A 22,558-nucleotide genomic window follows, 5' to 3' on the forward strand; every position below is an offset into this window, starting at 1 on the left:
CCGGGCATCCCGCGAAGTAAGCGGGGCACCTGGGGGCGACCTGTACCCGCGCAAAAATTCCTCTCACATTGGAAGTGAGGACCCGGGCGTCACCCCGGGTCGTTATTTTCCTTACTCATAAGTTTAAGGCATAACGAGCACCCTTCCGCCCCGATAGCAGAACCCTACGTGTTATCTCTGAATGTCAGGGCGAGGAGATCTGCACAACATTCCATGGTGTATATGTTCAGTTTCCATTATCTTGGCTGTTCTCCCGGGTTCCGTTTCCCTTTTACATCGCATACCCGCTGCCGCGGTCAGAACCGTGACAGGACATACCGAACCGTATTCAAATTAAGGACCCGGGGGCCGCGGGGGGTTCTGGGACACACGCCCCACTTGGGCGGGTTCCGCTTTACTTCTGGAGGCGGGGCGAGGAGCGGAAGCGGTGTGATGTCACGTCCGGGTTTGGCTCCCTGCGTTTTATCGTTAGGTCCCGCGACAAGATGGCGGATTTGTCTCTGGACGAGCTCATACGGAAGCGCGGTGTGACCGTGAAAGGGAGGTAAGCGGCAGGGGAGGCGGCGACCCGGGACTGGAGGCCTCCGATGGTTCCTTTGCTCTTCCTTCTGTTATTCCGCTCTGGAGGCTGCGGGTCGCAGCCTGCTTCAGCGCGGCCCGGCCATATTCCCCGCTCTCCCTTTCCCATTGGCTTAGGCGTTGTTCTGCGGGACCGTGCCTCCGGTGCAGATTGGCGGTGGTGGCCGTCGCTCAGGGCTGGGGCGGGCTGGGGTCTGTGCCGACACCTTACCCCTGTGCTTGGCTCTGCCCTGTGGGCTTCGGCCCCGGTAGAGCAGGCCTAGCCGCCGCCTCTCCGCTCCCTTCTCGGGTTCTTCCCGTTGCGCTTTACATTTCTGGCACAGCCATTGCTTCACCGGTACCTCAGACATGCGCCTTCCCCGCTACCTCCTGCTTCTCCCCGCTGATTAACCCAGTGGTGCCCCCAAGCCGGGATCAGCAGCACCCCATCCCTCTCGGCGTCGGGCCGCCATGTATCTGCAGCGGGAGCTCTCCGTCATGCAGTGCCCTGGGGGTGCCCGGTCCCCCTGCAGCTCCCTGCGCGGCTCGTTGGGCAGCGGCACGGTGCATTGTGGGATGGCCGTGGGAGGTGGAGTTGTGCCACGGGGATCCGTAACTGTAGCAAAGCTGATCCGGATCCTCACAGGCGAGGCTTCAGGCTGCAGTGGCTCCGTAAAGATTGCTGCCTGGCCCTTGGAAACTGTAGTCACTGTAGCAGAGTTAATGGTGCTCTGACAGATTGTTTCAAATGCTTGGGTGGTTGTCGAGTGTGTTACATGGTAGCTACAAGATTACATTCTTGCCTTGTACAGCAGATGTCTCTGGTGTAGGCTGGGCCATTTACTCTAGTGCAGCTGGTGGCAGTTCTTATCAGGCTTCTCCTTTAGTAGCTTTTCATCTTCCATTTTGCTGTAGTCTCTTGATGCTTCTGAAGATCTTGTCCATGGATTTCTACCTGGCTGTGTTAGCTAAGCATGCTCCTTTTTTTCTTAGTTTGTTGTTGGAGGAGTAAAGAATTAAAATTTGTTTTATTTAAGGGTCATTGGGAAACGTTAGATTTTTAACGCTGAATGTCTCCACTTAATACATCTTGTATTTTGAAAACTATCTGCTAACATATGCTACCAAAATGTTCAAACACTTTTAAATCCTAGTCTAGACAAGGCTTTGGCTTTGCATTTTCATTCATGTTATGCTGCATATTTGGAACAGTCTTATGTTGCTTAATATGCCAGGCACCTACTAAATTCTTTTTCAAATCCCTCCTTAACTCTTATTTCTTCCAGGAATTCTTCCTGCTTTCATTTGCTGAACAATAGTCCCTCTGCAGCACTGTAACAATTTTTGTGCTGTGTTTGTCATGTTCCGTTCACTTCTCCTAGGTTCAGCCGTAACTGTTCTTTTTCTCCTTCCTAGTAGCTGGTGCAGTGCTGTTTTGGCTTCAGTCTGAGAACAATGCTGATAACACACCAATGTTTTACTATATTATGTTAAATGTTTTACTGTTGCTCAGTAGCACTTACCCTGATCAAGGACTTTGCAGTTTCCCAAGCTCTGCCACTGAGAAGGGGCACAAGAACCTGGGAGGGAGCAGAGATAGAACACCTCACACAAACTAGCCAAAGGGGGTATTCCATACCGCAGCATGTTATCCCCAGTATAAAAACTGGGGGGAGTGACCTGGAAGGCCCAGATCACTGATCGGGTCAGACTGGGTGCTGATCAGCAGGTGGTGAGGAATTGTATTGTGTAGCACTTGTACTTACTGGGTTTTTTCCCTTTCACTTTTTATATTCTCTCCTGTTGATATTCTCCTTATCATTATTAGTAGTAGTAGTAGTTTTATATTGTACTTCAGTTATTGGACTGTTCTTATTTCAGCTGAACTCATTCAGTTCTCTTCCCCATCCCACCTGGAGGGGAGGGAAGGAGGAGGAGAGTGAGTGTCTCTGTGGTGCTGAGTTAACAGCTAGGTTTAAACCCACGACATCACTTTATAGCATTTCTGAGGTAGCTAACTTGACTTTGTGAAGGTTGGATAAACTGAGTAAACTAAAATCACCCTGCTCAGTAGTCTGGATGAATTAGCAGAAGAATCTTTGCCTGTAAAATGTACTAATTCACAAAATATTCAAGAGAGAGTGTGGAGTTCTGGAAAATTAATTAAATGTTTGAGATTTCCTTTTATTTCAGGTGCTGTGTCACAAAATGCCTAAGCAGTTAATGCTGTTATAGGGTAAGCAATTCTCTACAGAAGAGGGTTGTTTATGAGGATGAACACTAGTCGTCAGAGGCAGTATTAGTTTCGTAACCAAATTCATTAGTTTGTGTCTGTAACAGTTTTAATTAATTTTGGCTTAACTGCTGATATATATATTTCTGGTTTTACTTTGACCTCTTTTAGGCTTATTAAAAAGACCCACTCATCCAGCCCTTCTGCACCACTGAATGCATAGCTAGAATTGCAAGGGAAGTCTTGTTCTCTGTGGCTGTTACTTTATAGGTATTATTAGTCTTCTGTATTATTCTGGATATATTTTAATAAATGGTCTTAGTAATACTCCTGTTTCTTCTACCTAGTTTGCTTTGGATGTAGGGGAGTGCAGCCATAGGATTCTTAGCTACGTAGCAAAATGGGATTCCAGTCCTAGCGCTCCAGTTCTCTGGACACAAGAATGAAAGAGATGGATGGGAAGGTTTAGTCTTTCATCTTGCTTGTTTGATTGTTTTTTTTACAGATCCCTCCACTGAAAATATATATCTGTACATAATGTTAAGATTGTGGGGTTAGATCTGGAAATAAATACTGATACAAAGCTGTATAACGAATTCAGATTACATCATTTGAATTTTTGGTGTTAGCCTTTTGGGTGTTTCAACAAATTCTAGATACCTACTTTTAGACTTTATGATACTGGATAATATATTTAAGAAAGCTGATGAACGCTGTAGCCCTCTGTAGCTCATCTGAATTTAAAAAAAAAAAAAAAAAAAGCAAGAATATTCTTTCAGTACCTTAACTTTAAAATTTCTCTTACTACGTTGTCATATTTTTTTCTCCTCTTTTCTCATAAAGAAACCCAATGGAAAAAAGAAAACATTAAAAAATACTTAAAGGAGGAGCTGTGTTAAAACATTAGACAAGATGTTTCCTTTTAAGGGGAGATTTTGAAAAAGCAAATCAAACCTGTAATAAGAAGCTAGTTTCAGCTTTCACTGCATAATGGGCTGCTGCTTAGTAATACTTGGGTGCAACTGCTGTCCTTTCTGTGGGCTGTTATCTTTCTGTCCTCCATATTGTGATGATGTACTTAAAAGTAAAGGCCATTGAGTGCAGTAGTTCTGTTAGTAGATTAAAGAAAAGGCACTGATGTTTAAAAGTGATTTGGCTGATAAGTATTTTTGCTGGTAGTTAATCAACTTTGAAACTGGTGGCTTTGAACTGAGATTGGTATTGGTGCTTATGCATCTAAAAATCCAAGCTTCTACACTCCCACGTATCTGAATTTGCTGCCCAGAATTCTTGAAATCACATGTAGTTCCATGTTTTCTTTGTATCAGGATGTAATAATGTATTACAAAAGATGCTTTATTAGACCTGCTCAGTCCTGAAGATAGAAAGTGTTTCTGTTCTCCTTTGTCTTCAAAGGTTCCCCTAAACTACCTAAGCTGTTGGTGAATTTTGTTTAAATATAGTATGTAGTTAGCACAGCTGAAGTCAGACCCTTTACTGAAGATTGTAAATGTAAGCTTAAGGATGGATTTTGAAAATCAGTTCCTTAGCTGTTTATGTAGAATGTAAAATCCAGCATAAACCAGCTTAGGATCTCTACTGTTGTATTTGGACATCTAACCTGAGTGGATTTCTGTGCAGTAATAATGAACTTTTGTTTGCAGTAACACAAATACTTTTGTTGATACAGTATCACATCTTACGATGTCTAAAACTCTTTCTCTCTTCAGGCTTAACACAAGACCAGTGTATGGAGGTGTAAGATCTCGCATTGGGATCCAACAAAATCTTCTAAATAGATCGCCCCCATCTGTTGGCTTCCAGCGGACATTTGATGCCCGTCAGAAGATAGGCCTCACAGATGCTCGACACAAACTGGGGGTTAAAGATGCCCGTGAAAAACTGGTTCAAAAGGATGCTCGGTTTAAAATCAAAGGGAAGGTGCAGGATGCTCGAGAGATGTTGAATTCCCGAAAACAGCAAAATGTTGCTACTGAAAAGGTGACCAAAGTGGTGGATGCCAGAGAGAAGATCAGCTTAAAACGGAGCACTCCAGCTGCTATCAGCCCAACTATGGGAACAGCAAATCCAGCCGTGAAAATCACCAAAACTATCCAAGTAGGTCAAGCAAGTCACCTCTGAGCCCCTCAGTTATTCTGCAGCCGTCCAGTAGAAATGATAATGCATGAATGTGTTCACATGTTTACGATAGAAGTGATGATGGTACAGTTCAGTCCAGCCTGTAGGGCAGTATTCAGAGCCTTCTGGGTGTCCTGACAGCTGCTTGGAGTTTTTCTAGAATCCCAGCTTTCATTTAAGTTTTAATGTGAATTTTGAGCCCAGTAAAGACTAAAGCAACACTCCTAAACACTAAAGCATTAAAGTAGTTGTCCTGAATGGTTAAGTAGTCTTTTTCCCACCTAAAATCAAAGAGAAGGCATGCATTGTTTTGTCATTTGTACACCACCCCTTTTTGCAAGTCTGATGTGGTTGATTGTCCTGTCCAAATAACTGGCTTATCCTAGTGGTGGGGTAACGATTTAGAATACAGAGCTATGTTTGTATCTAAGAAGATGTAAAATTCAGTGAGTCCTTCCACAATCTCTCTTGTTTCTACTTGTCTGGTTTTCAGGAAGGCACTTAATTCCAGAGAGTTGCCTGATTACATGATTTGTTCCTGCTGAGACTCAAGTTTTATTTCAATTGCAATATAATCACTTGCTCACTCTAACCTGCTGATTTCCTTCGACAGTTTTCTAATTTCACTTTGCTGTGTGTGCAGGATTCTTGGCAAATGTCTCTGAGAAACAACTGCTGTTGAGCTATGTGTGTGTATTAGGTACTGTGCGTAGAGTCAAAAGAGAAGTTTCCAGACTGTCAGGATTGTGGTTTGAGGAGTGGTTTTGTTCCTCACCTCTACAAGCATGTAACTGAAGTTCCTGGCCTACCTAGAAAATCTCCTGTTATCATAGATTTGAAGCCTAGATGAGTCCACCTTCTGTTCAGCTGTGAGTTTTGCTCGAAAGTATCAAACATATTTCTTCTGTAAATTAGCCTAGGAAATTTATAGGTGGAATTTCAGGCTAAAATTACTGCCAGGATGACCTAAGAAAGAGAAAGGACTCTTGTGGCAATAAGAAGGGCTAATCACAGAGCAATAGTGCAGTCTGTTCAGTAGTATTTTAATTAGGAGGATAATTAATGCTCATGTTGTCCTTCTAAGCCAAATCGCCACCATTAGCCATTAGGAGTTGAACATTTTCTACACAGTTTCTGAGAGTTAAAATAGTTTCCAGAGACTTGGTACAGTAGCAATTTCCTCTAACCTGCTTGGTTTTTTCTTTGGTTTTTTTTTTATATATTATTTGATTTGACCTGTGGTACTTTGTTTGTTAGACAACATCATGCAAGAAAAAATATTGTAGAATATAATGGTGATTAAGACTGTAGACAAAACCATGCACATGAGAAATTAATTATTTTTGGGTTTAGGATTTATACTAAAATTGCAAATTTTTCATGGCTCTCCTCTCTTCCCGAATGTTGGAGTAGAATAAAACCAAAGTATTTTGATCTGACATGCAGCACACAGCTCTGATGGTATTGTGGTCTTGTTTCTCGTAAAGGAAGGAAAAAAGCCTTAGAAAGCGAAAGAATTTCCATAACTCTGCTTGTGTTTTTGTAGGACAGGTACCCTTGTTTCTGAATTGATTAGCAAATTGAAACGTGAGGGTGCTGTGGTGTAAGTTACAGTCTAGATAAAGTGCAGATCTGAAGATTTTACTGCCTGTATGGAGTATTTTTGGAAGAAGACCCCTTCTTTTCTGTAAGGGAAAGCTTCCAGCTTTTTCAAAAACTAAAAGGGCTTTTTGGGGGGGAGATGTTGCTTAATTACAGTTGTCGAATAGTACAGCTACATTCCCTGACTACTTCTGCTGTGGTTTCCCTGTTTCTTGGGGCAACAGGCCACAGAAAGGTCAGCCTGTGCATCATTTTATTCCACTACAAGCAATAGAGCTTATTCCAGGTCTAGTGCAAAGAGGCAGTATATAGTACTCCCTTGAAATAGAGGTGAACTAAATTGTGTTGTGTCCCAACTTGTTGAGTTTGATGGAAATAGGTATCTGGTTCCTTCTAGCGTGAAAGATTTGCCCCATTCCTGTTTTCATGTTGGCAGAAATGTAAATCTAGTCAGTGCTGGCAGGGCACTGTCCCTTTCCCACTAATCTTGGACTAAAACTCAAGTAATTTGAATCAGTTTCTCTGTGTGGCATTAGGTCTTAATTTCTTCAATCAAGCAAAGCTATCTCATATCTAACACACTACAGCAAACATAGACATTATCTAATAGCATTTTGTGGTAATATGTTTCAAGAACAGGAGAGTGAGTTTCATTTAAGTGGTCTCAGGGTATCAGCTAACAGCTTTGATCTGAAATGAGGATCTGGTGGACTCTAGTGTTTAATGCTTTGATTCTTTCTCTCTGACTGTAGCAGAAGGCTCCAGTTCCAGGACACTCTCATCCAGCAGGAATGAGGATCAATGTGGTGAACAACCATACACACAAACAGGTGTGTGCCCTTGCTCAGTGCTCTTTGTTACCTTTTGAGGGGGGAGGAAGGTGTTCATGAATGTTGGAAAATGCAAGGAAAACTTTAAATAGAAAAGTGGAAGATCTCTAACAGCTTAGCTTCCTGTTCTTGCGTGTTTAAGATACTGCCATGGTAATTGAATTTTTTGTTTAGTTTAATTAATCTTGAATCCTTCTATGTTATATGAATATGAAGTAGGTATTCCCAGTTTTTATCTCTGTATGCTAATGTTATTTTTTGTAGAGAGTGTGACCTTTAGCTCTGATGTCTTTGTGTAAATTTCTCTGTGACACTACTTCAGATCCAGTTGTTGGTTGTTTTGATTCAGCATCCTGCCAGTCTCTTCAGAGAATGGATATGATTGTACATGGTCAAATGTTCTACAGTGAGGTGGGAGAGAGGGTATAACCTTTCTGTGCAATCCCCGCTGCGGGTCCCTGCTGAGAACCTGACAGTGAATTATGTTAACTGGTATTCTGATGAAATTTTGGAGTTGCCGTATCGCTTGCCAAGCAGACTCTGAGGAAGACCCTTGAATTTGTGTTGTCTCTTCTGGGATCAGTTGTAAAGGTCTTTGTCACAGCCCCCAGCCATTCAGCCACCTGACCACCTTGGGTGCTTTCAGGGAGGAATTACACAGTTTTATTACTTGTTTTGTGTGTGTGCGTACATGAAATATTACAGGAAATACTATGAATGTTAGTATTCCAACATCGTGTCCTGGGTTGGGGTTTTTTTTTTTGCCTCATTTATGATAACTTTAGCTGTTTGTGTATGTTACCTCTGACCTGCTGCCCTCACCTGTCCCAGGTGCTGTCACTTAAGGGAGTGCCTTCATTATTCTGATCTCATCACTATAAGCTTTGAATCCATTTCATCCATTTCAAACTCAAGTCCATTGTCCTGACAGCTAGCATTTTTCAGGCATTTTCTGCACAATTCTCCTCTGTTCTGCCATCACTTTTGTGTTCTTTTTTCCTTCATAGCATTTCTGTGACTGGAACAGCTTTCCCAATTGTAAACCAGAATCTTGCTGACTATGAAAGCTACGTATTTTGCAAGCTTTCATTGCTAATCTCTTCATTTTTCTTTACCTTTCTACTGAATTAATGGGAAGCTGTTTTGAATTATGTCGTCTTATATTCTGGGCAGTGCCATGTGTTTATAATTTTTTTTTCTTAGCATTACTTGAAGTCCATGAAAAAAATTATTTGTGTAGGAGCTTATGTCAAGATTATAAGGCAGGGCTGTGAGCATTAAGTTGAACTTGGAAATTCATAATTCATTCAGTAAAGGTCCTAGTGTGGTGTTTTCTAGTGCCAAATGGATATGTGCTGTGTTGTGGAAAGCAGACTATGCAAAAGGAACGTTTGGTTCGCATGTATTTGGAAGGCATCTGCTTAATTTAAAAACAAACAAAAAAACAAATTAAATGCACAGGCTTCAGCTTTAAAGGTAGCAGGGTGCTAGAAAGTGAGACACTGAGGTTTTATTCCATTAATGTGTCTTCACCAATCCTAATGAGGTCTAGAGATTTGAAAAAACCATACATATTTCAGTACAGCTTTATTACAGCATTTTTGGAAAAGAGTTGGATAGTTTTTACACTGATGTTTTGAAATGGACCTGAATACCTTCAGCTTTTGTGTCCCCAGCCTGCAAGGGCAGGAGTAAAGTCCAGTGTAGTCATGTTCATTACCTGACGAAGGCTGAAGACATGAGAAAACTGCTTATAAACTATTACCTTGGTTTTTTTCAGGGCCTGTATGACATGGAAGAAGATGATGAAACTGTCTCTCCCCTTACTAGCAAACAGATGAAAATCACAACAAACAGTTTCCTGCACAATGCGGTAAGAGATTATCTGAACAGTCCCCACCATGCCATGCTCACATTTGGTGGACACACAGGCTGTGGCTTTACAGGGCTTATGTTCTTTTAAAGTATGTAAATGACGCTTTCTCCTGAGATATTTGCTCTTTGCCCCGATCTTCTCTTTGTGCCAATGCTTCTAAGTGTTATTTTTTTAGGACTGATTCCTTTTAGACTAACTGTGGTTTTATAGGCCTTTTGCAGCCAGAATGTGCTTTCTTACTTGCTGGCAGGTTGCTGCATGTTAGTTCTTGGCTTTCTTCCTGTTGAAGTGTTTTGAGCCTATCTTGTTATTGTTTAAGCAAGCAAGCAAGGAAAGCTTTCTGCTGCTTCTAGAGGCTGGACATCAAGGCAGGAAATCTACTGCCATGCAAAATCTTAATTGGCAGCTTGCTGGGGAGTACTAATGCTCTGGAGAAGATTGAATTTCAACACAGACAAATGCGAGGTCCTGCTCTTGGGATGGCATAACCCTCTGCAGCTTAAGCTGAGAATTGACTGGCTAGAAAGCAGCTTTTGTAGGAAAGAGCCTGGGGGTCCAGCTGAGTGGTATACGAAGAATGAGTTAGCAGTGCGTCCTTCCAGCAACAAAGGCCAGCTGTAGATTGTATGTTAGTATGATCATAGCCAGCAAATCAAGGAAGATAATTATTCCCATCTGTTTGGTGTTTTGGAAATGCACCTGGAGTTCTGTGCCTGTTTTGGGGCTCTGTGATACAAAACAGGCACTGGCAGACTGAAAACAGTATAACAGAATCGTCAGAGGGCTGCAGCACATGATGTGTGAGAGGATGAGAGCAGTGTCTCTTAAGACTGAGAAGAGAAGGCTGTACTGAGATCTGTCCACTCTCACTGCCTAATATTTCATAGAAAAGGCAAAAGCCAGGTCCTTTTCGGGAGTGAACAGTGAGAAGACAAAGCAACAAATGTGTTGCAGCAGGAAAAATAGGCGGGGGGACGACACGGGACACGCACACAGGAAGTCGTGCAGTTCTCAGAATATTGATCAGCATCTGGCATGGGGACCCAAAGAGATTGTGAAATTGCCATTACCAGATATTCAGCATTTAACTGGACAAAGTAGGATGTACTGAGCTAACCTGATGTGTCTTTGAAGTTAGCCTTGCTTCAGATATGAGGATTGGACATAAGTTTACCCTAAATTATTCTGTGGTTCTGAAAAAAAGCAAATTCATGTGGTTTTACCATCACACAGGCAGTCTAGTGCAGTGATTATCCCATTTTTTTTTCCCCATGTGGGTACTCAGAATACACCTCCTGACATTTGTGATCCTTAAAAACCAACCTGATGGGTTATCTTTTTTATGGTTTTGCAGGAGTAAATGTGTTCTCTCCAGTGTTCGTAGCAGCTACCAAACACGATTTTTAGTCTGGCTTTTTAAACTCTGGTAGTTTCAACTAGAAAGGTTACACTCCATGCTTCTGAAATATTGCTCTTTGTACTAGGTCTTTGTACAGCTCAGTCTTATTGTTAATGAGCAACTTTTGTGAACACTTTGTAAAGTAGTTGAGCATCTTTACATAAAAGGAGCTTTTCAAATTCAAATCACATTGGTAAAGTTCATTTAAAAAGAATATGAAAGTAAAAAGTGCTTGTTAAGTGAGGGAAGTGCTTTTTGGGAATAAACATACTTTTATATGCTCATGTCCAGAAACTTGAGTTGATTTCTGTTTCAAAGCTGAAACTCTCAAGCACTGTAGTGGTTTTGACACTGGAAAGGACTCACAGTTCTTAGTGTGTGCTAGTAGTACTCTCCTGCTGTTGGTGCTTCAAAGAGAGGGATGAATTTTGTAGCCTGCAGCTCTCAGAGATACTTTTTTTTCTTCCTCAGACTGGGCTGAGTGGCAATAAATTCTCTCTGTCCAAGACTGTTCCCCTGACTAAAGTGGTCCAGAATGATACATACACAGCTCCGCCTGCACCTCCCTCTCCTATGCGAACGAAGGCCTTGGCAAACATGTCCCGGACCTTGGTGACAAAAGAAGAGCCTCCAAAAGAACCAGCACCCATTGAGGTGAGCTTAGGGAAGTGTGAGATGCTCTTTATAGAAGTCTCTGAAACATCTAAATTTATGATTCTATGATATGAAACTTGCTGTTCATTGGTCATATGAGCAGATTATTTCTGCCTGTCTTCCACTAGTATTTCTGGGACTCCATCAAGCTTATTCTGATAACTGCAACCCGTGTCCCAAGAATTTGAAACTTACCTAAATACTCTTTTCTTCAGAGTTTATTGGGAAACTGAGAATTCTCAGATAGCACATCTTGCTTCTCTCAACTTTTCTCTCTAGCATAAGAGAGCTCGTGGTCCTGGAGGAATACATGTTACAGGGAGGGGCCAGTTGTTTGAACACTTCTTGGTGGCTTCAATGTCCTTAGGAGTAGTGTTTTAACACTGCTAGGTATGTTGTCTTCTGTCCACTCCTGTTAGCAAGAAGAAACAGGATTCTTTCAAATACAGCTTCTTTCTGTACTCATGAGACTTCTCAGGCAATTTGTAGACAACCTGGCTGGAACTGCTTTGCAAAACTGCCAGATGTTGGGTACAGGTAACCCACCAGCTGTTGTTCCCAGGCACATCAAGTTCAGCGTACCATATTTGGGAGATTGCTGGCTGATGCAGAGTGAAGCAGACATGGCCTTGAAAGTGTAGGCATATGTATGCGGATTAAGTGTTATACTTGGGAATGAAAGAGAAAAGTTACTTCAGAGAGAAATTAGTGTGGAGAAGGGGCTTCTTTATCGCCGTCAGATGAGCTGGGCTTTTGTGACCATTGGTACTTCCCACTACTAGCTGTACCTCTCCCCTTTGTGTGTGTGTACCGACTTTCCCAGACATCCCTTTAGTGACTTTTTTGGTAATGCTTTCTCTGCTGTCCTGTCTGCTGCCCTCTTTATGGGATGCATTTGTTTGTGTTGGCAGCTGGCGTTCAGTCCTTTGGAAGGTACCAAGATGACAGTTAACAATCTGCATCCTCGAGTCACAGAGGAAGACATTGTTGTGAGTGTTGCTTACTGCCAAATTGTGGCTGAGTGACGCTTCTTCTCTTATGCTACTTCTTTTGATAAGTTGGTTGGTCTGTGGTGAATGTACTGAAGAGGGGTATGATGTGGGTTTGCTTTCCTTGCAAAAACTTTGAAGGTTCCTGATCAGTTTGGGTTTTGTTCTTAAGTCTGTGCTTAAGATGGGACAAAATCCTGATATCACTAGAATTCCCCAAAATGATGCTTGGTGTTCTCCTTGCCCTCATCCAAATTATCTAGGCACTTCCATTCTCAGCAGGCTGAGAATAAGTCTGATCTTCATGTATAATAAACAGTATAGAGTACTGGCCTTGAACTTTTCTGCTTGTGCAACCTGTATTACTAATGCAAAGTACTCATACTATAGCAAACACATACAAGCATCAAGATTCTGCCATGTGTTTACTAAGCATGATGGGTGGCGCAATTAGGAAACTAAGCCTTTCTTACTCAGTGTCTTTGATCCAAGTGGTACCTTTGATGTGACCTGTGGTCATGACTAACTCTCTGCCCTCAGGAGTTATTCTGTGTGTGTGGTGCCCTGAAACGAGCCCGTCTGGTGCACCCTGGAGTGGCTGAGGTAGTATTTGTGAAGAAAGAAGATGCTATCACAGCATATAAGAAATACAACAACAGGTGCTTAGACGGTAAGTTCAAGGCCAGAGTTGCATTTAAGATAAGATAAATCAACAACTTTTGCCACCTCAGCGGAGAGTTTAAAAGCATCTCAGATGCTATCAAGAGAGAGGAGATGCCAGTAAATCAGTTTGAGCTAAATAATGTAATATACTTGTGCAACCAGCTAAATATATGCGCAGTTTAAGTGAAACAAAAAGATTTTCCTAGAAAGAGAATGCTCAAAGGTAGAGGCAGGTTCCTGGAGTCAACTAGTCTAATTTCCAAATGAAATTCCTTTTGTTTCTAATTCAGTGCCAAGAGTTAGATAGTCCTTACGAAGGCGTTACCTGCTTACAGAATAGCTGTTTGCAAAGTACAAGTAAAACTAGTATTTTCAGAAGTCTCAAGGTGAGACATATTGTCTTTGACTTGTAAAACAATTAGTACTGGCTTCTCCATAAACTTTTAACAATGGCATTTTTCATCTGGATTCACCTTCAATCTAAATATATAGACTGAAATTAGCTTTTAATTTTTAGCTGGAAATAGGTGCTGCTTCTTTCTCTAAATGAGTTATATGTTACGATCATCAAATGAGGACTAGGCAGCTGAGAATGGGAAATCCTCTTATGTCTCCCACGTTGGGTACAAAACCCTTGTACTAAGGGGTTTGTATCTATACGTGACTTAATTAGTGTGATTGTTCACATTGTACTGAGTATTTCGGTGGCTTTTCTGTTGCTGTGATTTTGCAATAGAAGATGTATTGGCTTTTCTTTCTCACATTTTCCCAGCATGTGAAACTCTTGCTTTCCCTGTTGTGTGATATTTCTGATTGTGATATTGCCTTACCACAATTCTGATAAAATTACTTTTTGGATTATATTTTTGTTTAGGTCAACCAATGAAATGCAATCTTCATATGAATGGGAATGTGATCACCTCAGACCAGCCTATACTGCTGTAAGTGTCCTCTGGGTGGGGGAAGAACCAAACGCATTTGCAGGCTCTGTTTGGAGGGGAACCTGAGGAGAGGAAAACTGTTGGCAAGTTATTGTTGCATTAATATTTTCCTTCTCTTCTCTGTGCCACTCTGTGTTAGAGCTGAGGGAAATACAGCTTGACTCCATAGTGTTCCCAGCCCTTTAAAACCTTTATCTCTGATATTGGATATTGTTTTGGGGTTTTTTATTATTATTATTTTTTATTTTTATCCTCCAGCCGATTGAGTGATACCCCTTCAGTAAAGAAGGAAGGGGAACCACGCCGGTCAAGTGCAAGCGCGTCCTCAAATCCCCCAGCTGAAGTGGACCCTGACACGATCTTGAAGGCACTCTTCAAATCTTCAGGAGTCTCTGCCTCTGTGCAGCCCACAGAATTCAAAATCAAACTCTGAGAAGGGGGAGCAAGAAGTGGACTGGAAACCCATTTAAGTTGGGGAAAGAAAAGTACAGGAGTGCAGATGTTACTTGCATTTGCCTGCCTTGAAAGTTTTTGTTTTCTATGATCACTACCTTACTGTACAATAGTGTTCCCTCTCGTGTGTGTACTTTCTGTTTTCATAGTTGGAGTTTTCTTCCATGATTTTTTTTTTCCCCAAAACAAATAACCTCCCCCTTCTGCCAGTAATGTATTACCAAGCATATACCATGTAACTCCATCCTTTACTCCTAAGCCCCTAGTGGCCATTAAAAGTGCACATAGACTTTGAGGGAAGGAGTGGTGATCTCCTTCTCTTTTCTTCTGACTGACCTTTAACTAGAAGGTGCATCCCCTTGGTTATCAACAAGCAAGAGAACCACATTGTGTCTGAAATTGCTGCACTGGGTACAAAGTCAGGTGTGGCTCTGTACAGGAAGCACTGTTTTGCGTCTTTGACTTGCGTTTGGTGGCATACTACTTCATTCTGGCTGTTGGACATTTTTCTGCTCAGCAGCTGTAACTGAGAAGTGTGAAAAACTGAGCCTCCTGTTGTGTATAGCAGCCAACAGAGGCATAAGGCAGAAAGGACATATGTACAAGTGCTCTACCTGTTGCCCCTATTGGAGGGGGGGGTTAACTCTACAGCGAGGCGGGGGAGTGGGGAAAGGCTCTGGCATTTGTACAGTGAACATATTAGTCCTGTAGGGTTAGGGTCAGTTGCTCTTTTCCGGACTGAAAAATAAGAATGAATCCTGTGTTCAGAGCTAGAGGAAATCCAAGTGTTTCATTCCCATTAGACTGTATTGCATCCTCCTGCTGATGCAGGGATGTGGGGTTTTTTTGGTTTTGTGGGTTTTTTTGTTTTGTTTTGTGTGTTTTGGTTTTTTTTGTTGTTTTTGTTTTTGTTTTTGTGTGTTTTTTTTTTTTGTTTTGTTTTGTTTTGTTTTTGTTTTCCCCTTTCTAACTTACCCACTCTCCTATAAAAAAGAAGGAGCTGGGGCCATTTTCAGATGCTAAAACATAGGAAGCAGTCTTTTCTTGCACGTGAGAGCTCGCTCTGGGAAATGTCGTTTGGGCAATGTTTGGCGGCTGTGTGGGCTCACATGCTTGAATTTGGAGGATGCTTGCAGCACTTAATGACTTCAGAGAGCGTTTTTGAAGAGAAAAGCAGTTTGCACTCTAAGGAACACAAAGGAGAGGAGCCTGAAGCAAGTCCCATGCAGAGCAGCAAGGGTGTACTCTGGGCTAGTGAGCATCTGTGAGGAGCCACAGGCCACTAGGTGGCACTTCCAACACTTCCCTTTGTTATTACAGCGTAATTGCCGTGGATGTTTGAAGTCCCAGTAGCTCCATTCGTTTGTACTTGTTCAAATTGTAAGAGAGGAAAGCTGAGAGCCACTTCCAGAATGTAGCTGGGGTTTGAACTCGATCCTTCTAGCTAGGAGATTAATCTAATCCATTCTGTTCAGCTCTGCTGAACTTCAGCGACCTCTGTAACCATTGTCGGTCCGGATTTCATTTCTTGCAATCAATCCTGTTTCTTTCACTTTCTCATTCTGTATTAACTCTTTGCCCTTATCTAGCTCGTGCAGACCATTCCTCTATCTCACTGAAACCCCTTTGTTTCACTGTATCACTTTTAGCCATTGAAATAACTGAGGACTTGGCAGGACTTGTCTTTCTTTTTCCAAAGAGTACTCTCTTTGGTTTGGAAGCTGCCGACACCATTATTGCTATGGTGCTTCATGTGAACAACAAGTGTTTGTAGGGGAGGGGACCTCAGACAGCCATGGTTCTCCTTTTTTAGATTGCCCATCAAATACTTATGTTTTAATTAAGAAAATCAAAATAAAATGGGGGAGGGGGAGGAAACATTAGGGGTTGGAGAAAATAATGTATTACCTGTTTCTGAATAAACGTTTGTTATACAGAGAGTGGATTCTAAACCTTTTTAGATGCTGTGAAGCAACTGAAAATAGGTGGAGTTCCAATCAAGTGTGCTTATATATCAATATAGAAACTTTAAAACTGATAATGTGATGGAAGAGCAAGAGGAGTATATGGATGAGAGAATTGATCCTTATATGCTTTTTAATCTGGATTATTGAAATTAGTTCCTGATTCTTGCTATTAAGTGGGAGAAATTTGTATCCCCACCTAGTTTAAATTCTGCTATCACAGAAAAGAAAATGGCCTTTGTTATTGACAGCCTAGTAATTAAGAAAATTGTTTTAGTAAAAAATAATACAGCTGTGAAATCAGGGTACCTGTTCTAAATGAAATAGGGTACTTTCCTTATTGGCTAGGTAGAAAGTTGTGGAGATGTGAAGACTTGTATTGTGGCTGCAGTTGTGTCTCTCAAGGGAGGGATTAACTGACTTCCTCAGTGCAAAGGGCCACTTGATTAGAAGAAAAAGGTCAGGTTGGATGGGTCTTTAAGCAACCTGGTGTAGTGGAAGTTGTCCCTGCCCATGGCAAGGGGTTGGAACTTCATGGTCTTTGAGGTCCCTTCCAACCCAAACCAGTCTGTGATTCTGTACCTTGTCTCTTCTGAAAGAGACATTCAAGCATATTTTTTTTTTTTTTATTAATAGATTCATATCAATTCCAAAAGTCAAATGGCAAGATCTCCTCTCTAACTTGCTGTTAAAATCGTGCATTGTGTTAGATTATCTGTCGGAAATTATGACATTGACATACACCTTTTGAAGAACTGCTCTGTTCTCTAGCCTTGTGACTTATGGGAGTGTTTTTATTTTATAATTGGTGAACAAAGTGATTGTTTAAACAGCACTCCATGATTTGTCTTGCAGCAATGTCTTGGTGTGCATTGCTGTTCTGTTCTGAGTCTGCCCTCTAAAGTGATCTTAGTTTTCTAATACTTCATAGAGTGGCTTCTTTTGCTAGGCATTGAAAGAAGACTAGCCAGCTATTCCTACTTTAAGTAGCTGACCTTGCAGCTCCGCAGTTTCTCCTGGCTGTCTGCATTCCACTGAGCTCACCTACCACCTTCTGACCTCACCTCTGGGCACGTTTGCCCTCATGCAGCATGGTTATTATAGAATCAAACCCAACAGTTTGTGTTGGAAGGGACCTTAAAGCTCATCCAATTCCAGCCCCCTGCCACGGGCAGGGACACCTTCCATAAAGCAGGTTGCTCCAAGCCCCGTGCAACCCGGCCTTGAACACTGCCAGGGATGGGGCAGCCACAGCTTCTCTGGGCAGCCTGTGCCAGGGCCTCACCACCCTCATGGTAAATAATTTTTTCTTTATGTCTAATATAAATCTCCCCTTGGTCTATTTTTGTTCACTTCCTTTCTGGCATCTTAGAAATTATAAACCCATAGACGAAACACTGATTGCTGGCACTAATTCGGTATGCTTGGCCAGGACATGTGGTAGGTAATTGACAATAGAATTTCTTTTTTCCTTTGCTTTTTGAAAAACATGATGACTTGTGAAGTGATGCCACAATTTGCAAGTTTGGTATATTTTCATGGGGTTTGCATGTACGGTTTCTACTGATAATATTCATTAACTTAGATATTTGGTTGAGCCAACTGTCCATATAATTGCTTGCTTTATTGTACATTGTCTTCCTTCAGTATCTTTATTTTTGGAGTGGTCTTGTCTTCCATTCAGTCATAAATACAAGTTTCTATGAAAATGTAATTTTTTAATCTTTTTTCTGATTAACAAGTCTTTAAACACTATTGGTTTTACAGTTATCTTTGAATGTTCTTATGTACATTTAAGTTTCCTTTATTTGCCTCTATATGATTAAGCACAGGGCCTGTTTTATGCAATTCAGGTCCTCGTTTTCAGAACCGTTACACTAAATGCTGGTGTGTAACAAGCTTTTCTTACAGAGGGTGATGCTCTGGATGGAGAAACTTGCTGGTTAAACTCCACCCTGGGGCCGCTATCGGGTCTTTCACCGCTGAGGGTCCCGCCGCAGCCATTAGCAGCCGCGCGCCGCCGCGGGGAACTACAACTCCCGGCGGCCTCCGCGCCACGTCGCTTCCCGCCGAGCTAAGATGGCGGCCGCTGTGGAGCGTGTGGTGGGAGAGGCGCCGCCAGGGTACACGGGTGAGGGGGCTCGGGGCATCGGGGAGGGAGCGGGAGCGGGGCCCGGGCGGCAGCGGGGTCTTTAACCGGTGCGTCGCTCGCAGCTCTGGCGGTGAAGTTTGGGGCGCGGCAGCGCTCTACCCACTATTTGTTAGTGAAGGAGCACCAGCTGCGGGAGGGCGCCGGCACCGCGCACCCCCCTCACCGCACCCTCTTCGTCCTCAACGTGCCCCCGTACTGCACCCCGGTGAGTGGGGCTGGCGCCGGGAGGGGCGGGGGGCACCTTACCGGTGGGGGAACTGAAGGCTGCGGGCATCGCCTCATGACCCCGGGGCCGTGTCGTGCCTCGAGGTGGCGGTGGGCTGAGGGGCTGGGGCCATGCGAGCAGCCTTGAGAGAGTGGGAAGAGAAACGGCCTCTGCTTTTCTGTAGCACTTCTTTTCTCTCGTTCTCCGTATCAAGGCCTCTCTGTCCAGGCTGTTCAGCCGCTGCGGGCATGTCCAGACTGTGGACGTGTGTGACAAGCCAGGGCCCGGGGAGAAAAAAGAAAAGCTGAACTCCAAGTTCTTCAACTGCAAAACTGTGACGGTAAAGCTTGGTGGGGAGGGGAATCCTGATGGTTAGAATGGGAAAAGATCACAAGCGCTGGAGGGTAATATTTGAAACGTGAGACACGAGAAACCATTTGGGGGCAGTGGGTGATGTGATTACTTATTTAAGTTTGCATTATCTCTTTTTGCTGTCCCGCTGCAACTTGAGGTTTGATTTTTATTATATTTGTAGTGCAGTTCTTTGCAGCGTCACCACTTTCTGTGGTGTATCTTGACTGGCATAGATGTCTTCTACTTTCAGGGATTTCGAGTGGCGTATGTGGTGTTCAAGAAGCCAGCTGGCGTCCAGGCAGCCAAGGCTCTGTCGCAGGAAGGCCCCTTGCTGATCTCAACAGAGAGTCACCCTGTGAAAACTGGTGTTAGGAGTAAGTCAGCCCTGGCTATATTCCCGCTAGCTAGTGCTGGGGAAGAACTATGCTTATTCCTTGTTGAATCCTACCCTGCATATCCCAGGTTAATTCTTACCATTTTGTACTGAGCTGGAAGGTGTCTAGTGATTCACTGCCCTGGTTTTATTATTCACAATCTTGTAGTGGATGTTGTAGCCTGGTCCTGTGACCATGTGGGAGAAGGGAGTTGCTTGGTACAATGGAAGGGCAGTTTTTCCAACATCTTTTCAATACTGCATAAATTGAGAAAAACTCTGTGTCTTACACTCAAAACAGAATCCGACTCAATAACGGGCACCTGTTATTGAGTGATGACACCCTGATGTGTGTCAGGGTGACAGCACTTCAGGTGTGACGACTTGACAGGAATGCAGCCCTCAGTGTTGCACCTCTTGGGCTTAATACTAGCCTGCTCCTGCTCAGGAAAGTTGCAAGCTCTTCCTATCACTTTCTGGTTGTGGCCTAGGCCACAAGTTGGTTGAGCTGTGGTGTGGAGAGGCTGAACAGAATGGGAACAGTGTCTCCTTCCCCACAGCAGTTCTCTGTAGAGCTGCCCAAAGGGATCAGACCGCAGCTTGATTTTAGCAGAAGCTATGGCTGACTTCTGCCCTCTTCCTCAGAGTGGATCGCCAGCTATGCGGCCTCAGTTGTGGATCAGGAGGAGCTGAAGGCTGAGGTGGATGCCTACATGCAAGACTATGACAAAAAGATAGAAGAGGTGAGGCTAGGCTGGGGAGGGGACCCAGCTAAGCAGTTTATTTGGGGAGAGGAAAGGAAGAGAGAAGATCTCTCAGTGTCCTGGCCTCAGTGAAAAAGGTGGTGGGAAACATGCTGGTCGGCAGGGTTGTTTTACTTCCAGTTGCTGGTGAGCAATTAGGTCCTGGTTTGGTCCACACCACCTGACCCTTCCATCCAGGGCTTACAATATGTATCCACAAATAAACTGCATCCTGGCTTGCATACAGTGTTCTGACTGATAGTTGAATGCCTGCTCTTGATTCCGTGCCTGCCTTCAAATCTTGTGCAGAAGCAGGAGCTGTAGCTTTGTGGGGGAGCTGTGCATCAGGCTGGCTGTCAGCCCATCTGCACTAAGCTGTCTCACCCTCCTGTCTTTACAGGAAGAAGCCAAAGCAGCCAAGGAGGAGGGTGTTCCGGATGAGGAGGGCTGGGTGAAGGTAACACGGAGGGGCCGGAAGCCTGGTCTGCCCCGGACAGAGGCAGCCAACCTGCGCCTGCTGGAGAAGGAGAAACAGAAAAGGGCCCGCAAAGAGCTGCTCAACTTCTATGCCTGGCAGCATCGTGAGACCAAAAGAGAACGTGAGTGTCCGAGCCTCCTCTGACCCCTCCCTGTGACTCTTGTCCCTTGCATCATGGTCATTTGTCTGTCAGTGGAGAATCCATCACCTGCATCCAGCTGCAGGTGAACAGTGCTGGGTGGTTGTGCAGATAGCCTCGCCAGCTCTTGGGGCCTCTTGCCACCACCTCTTCTAGAAAGGGCTGCTGCAACATTTTGTGGGAGAGTGCACAGATCCTGGCTTTCCAATAGATGTCTCCTCAGCCTGCACAAAAGCAGAAATTCAAAGGGAAAACTAGCCATTTCCTTCCCCAAGAGGGAGCTGCAGCACTGCCAGAGAGGAGCTCCAAAGCCCCAGCTTGGCACTTAGCCCAGGCGAAAAAGTACCTGGTCTGGGAAGTGTGTGTCAGGACTGAGCCTCTCCTGGCGTGTGGAGGTGAGGCTCCCCAGGGGAGGGAGATCTGCTGCTCCCATGTGACCTGTTCTCTTTCTGTCTCTTTTAGACATCGCCCAGTTGAGGAAGAAATTTGAGGAGGACAAGCAGAGGATCGCGCTGATGCGAGCCCAGCGCAAGTTTCGGCCATACTAAGCTGTGCTGAGCTATTCCTTGGGTGCCCGTGCTGGAGGGGGCGGGAGAGATGCCTATGGACTCCATGTCCCAGAGGATTTCAAGGAACTGAGGCATCTTCAGATTGTCCCTGCCCTTCGATCTGAAATGGGAGATCCCAGCAACTGTCACTGAAGGAGGAGTTTCTTTCTCTTGCAATGGAATCCTGCTCTCCTGGCCATCATTTGGCCCTGTGGCATCACTTCCCAGGGTGCTCAGGCCAAGGGCCTGAGGCCTTTCCTGTGACAACCTATATTTCCCTGCTGCCCAAGGCCCTCTTCTACCTTGGTGAGACCTGGGATTGACCCAGCACAGCCTCTTTAGGGGCAGGAATGGCTGAAGAACTGTAAATGAACTGCTGCTATGTTCTCAGAATGTGGGGATGCCTCTCTCTCCCCTTTGGTCTGTTTGGGGAGACCTGGAGCTTCTTGTATGCTGGGGTGGCAATAAAAGTCTGGCTTGTGTGCTGGTGCTCCTTTGCACATTTTCTCTGGGGGTGAGTTCGAAAAGAAGGGAAGTGACCTTTGGAAAAGGCCATCTGGGAAGTTCCCAGACCTGTTGTCACAAGGAAGGTGGTACAGAGTCCTCCCCCTTCCCTCGGTGTTTTCCTTGCAGCCAGGTGCTGAGGTGCTCAGTCTTGTGGCTGTTAGTGGACCCCTGCAGCCGTATCTAGCCCAGGCTCTGGGAGCTCCTGATGTTCAGCACTGTCACGAGAACAAGGTGAGCTGGCAGCCTGCCTTTGAAAGGAGCAGCCAGACTCTCCATGACCTGTTTTCTCTTAACCTGTCATCAGCCAGCAGGAGGGAGGTAAGAATGGCAACAGGCACATCCAGCTGTGGGGCAGTGCTTTTGCACTGCCCACAGACCTTTGTGCAGCTTTGGACTTAACGATGGCTCACCCCTGTGCACTGTGATCAGAAAGGGCCCGTTATCGCCCTGCAGCCTCCGTATGAGTGTAGCCATGAATGTAAGGTGGAAATACTGGGAATTTCCACTGAGGTGAGTTAAAACGCGTTTACCCTCCCCTGGAAAACCCACTGCCAATGCAGTTTCCATTGCATGGGGAGGCTGCCAGGCCTGCTTGCTTCAGTTGGCTTTTTGCATCGATTTAACTAGAAGGCAGATGGATCCTAATTGTGCCTCAACTAAAGCAGACTGCATGTAAAAATCACTGCTTCCAAGATCAGTGTTTTAGCTGCTTGGGCAAGCATCCCAAAAGAAAGGATTCTCCTCTAGAGTCAAGAAGA

General features: G+C 44.1%; 2 protein-coding genes across 4 annotated transcripts; both read left to right on the plus strand.

Moving 5' to 3' along the window:
• Positions 1-18,351, plus strand: POLDIP3 (DNA polymerase delta interacting protein 3). 3 transcript variants are annotated; one of them, XM_080629699.1, is made up of 10 exons: positions 1-16; positions 473-544; positions 4,522-4,909; positions 7,285-7,362; positions 9,143-9,235; positions 11,109-11,291; positions 12,203-12,280; positions 12,821-12,950; positions 13,818-13,884; positions 14,143-14,470. In XM_080629699.1, the coding sequence occupies exons 2-10, from the start codon at positions 486-488 to the stop codon at positions 14,315-14,317; spliced, it is 1,251 nt and encodes a 416-aa protein (XP_080485825.1). In that variant the 5' UTR covers positions 1-16; positions 473-485; the 3' UTR covers positions 14,318-14,470. The 3 variants fall into 3 exon arrangements, 2 of the variants coding, with proteins under 2 accessions (XP_080485825.1, XP_080485826.1); XR_013958019.1 differs by lacking the exon at positions 1-16 and adding an exon at positions 18,213-18,351 and having other exon boundaries at positions 281-544; positions 14,143-14,369; XM_080629700.1 differs by lacking the exon at positions 1-16 and having other exon boundaries at positions 278-544; positions 7,288-7,362.
• On the plus strand, positions 18,293-21,791 carry RRP7A (ribosomal RNA processing 7 homolog A). The gene is made up of 7 exons (XM_080629732.1): positions 18,293-18,432; positions 18,516-18,658; positions 18,873-18,998; positions 19,263-19,386; positions 20,031-20,128; positions 20,529-20,727; positions 21,208-21,791. The coding sequence occupies exons 1-7, from the start codon at positions 18,381-18,383 to the stop codon at positions 21,291-21,293; spliced, it is 828 nt and encodes a 275-aa protein (XP_080485858.1). The 5' UTR covers positions 18,293-18,380; the 3' UTR covers positions 21,294-21,791.
• The last annotated feature ends 767 nt before the right edge of the window (positions 21,792-22,558 follow it).

Source organism: Psittacula echo (assembly GCF_963264785.1).
Source record: "Psittacula echo genome assembly, chromosome: 1".
Lineage (NCBI taxonomy): Eukaryota > Metazoa > Chordata > Aves > Psittaciformes > Psittacidae > Psittacula > Psittacula echo.

Excerpts from the sequence above, each read along its gene's own strand:
- RRP7A (XM_080629732.1), top strand. The coding sequence starts at position 18,381 with ATGGCGGCCGCTGTGGAGCGTGTGGTGGGAGAGGCGCCGCCAGGGTAC. Across the intron at positions 18,999-19,262 it reads TCAACTGCAAAACTGTGACG|GGATTTCGAGTGGCGTATGT; the intron begins GTAAAGCTTGGT and ends TTCTACTTTCAG. Across the intron at positions 19,387-20,030 it reads TGTGAAAACTGGTGTTAGGA|AGTGGATCGCCAGCTATGCG; the intron begins GTAAGTCAGCCC and ends CCTCTTCCTCAG.
- POLDIP3 (XM_080629699.1), top strand. The coding sequence starts at position 486 with ATGGCGGATTTGTCTCTGGACGAGCTCATACGGAAGCGCGGTGTGACC. Across the intron at positions 7,363-9,142 it reads ACAACCATACACACAAACAG|GGCCTGTATGACATGGAAGA; the intron begins GTGTGTGCCCTT and ends GGTTTTTTTCAG. Across the intron at positions 12,281-12,820 it reads TCACAGAGGAAGACATTGTT|GAGTTATTCTGTGTGTGTGG; the intron begins GTGAGTGTTGCT and ends CTCTGCCCTCAG.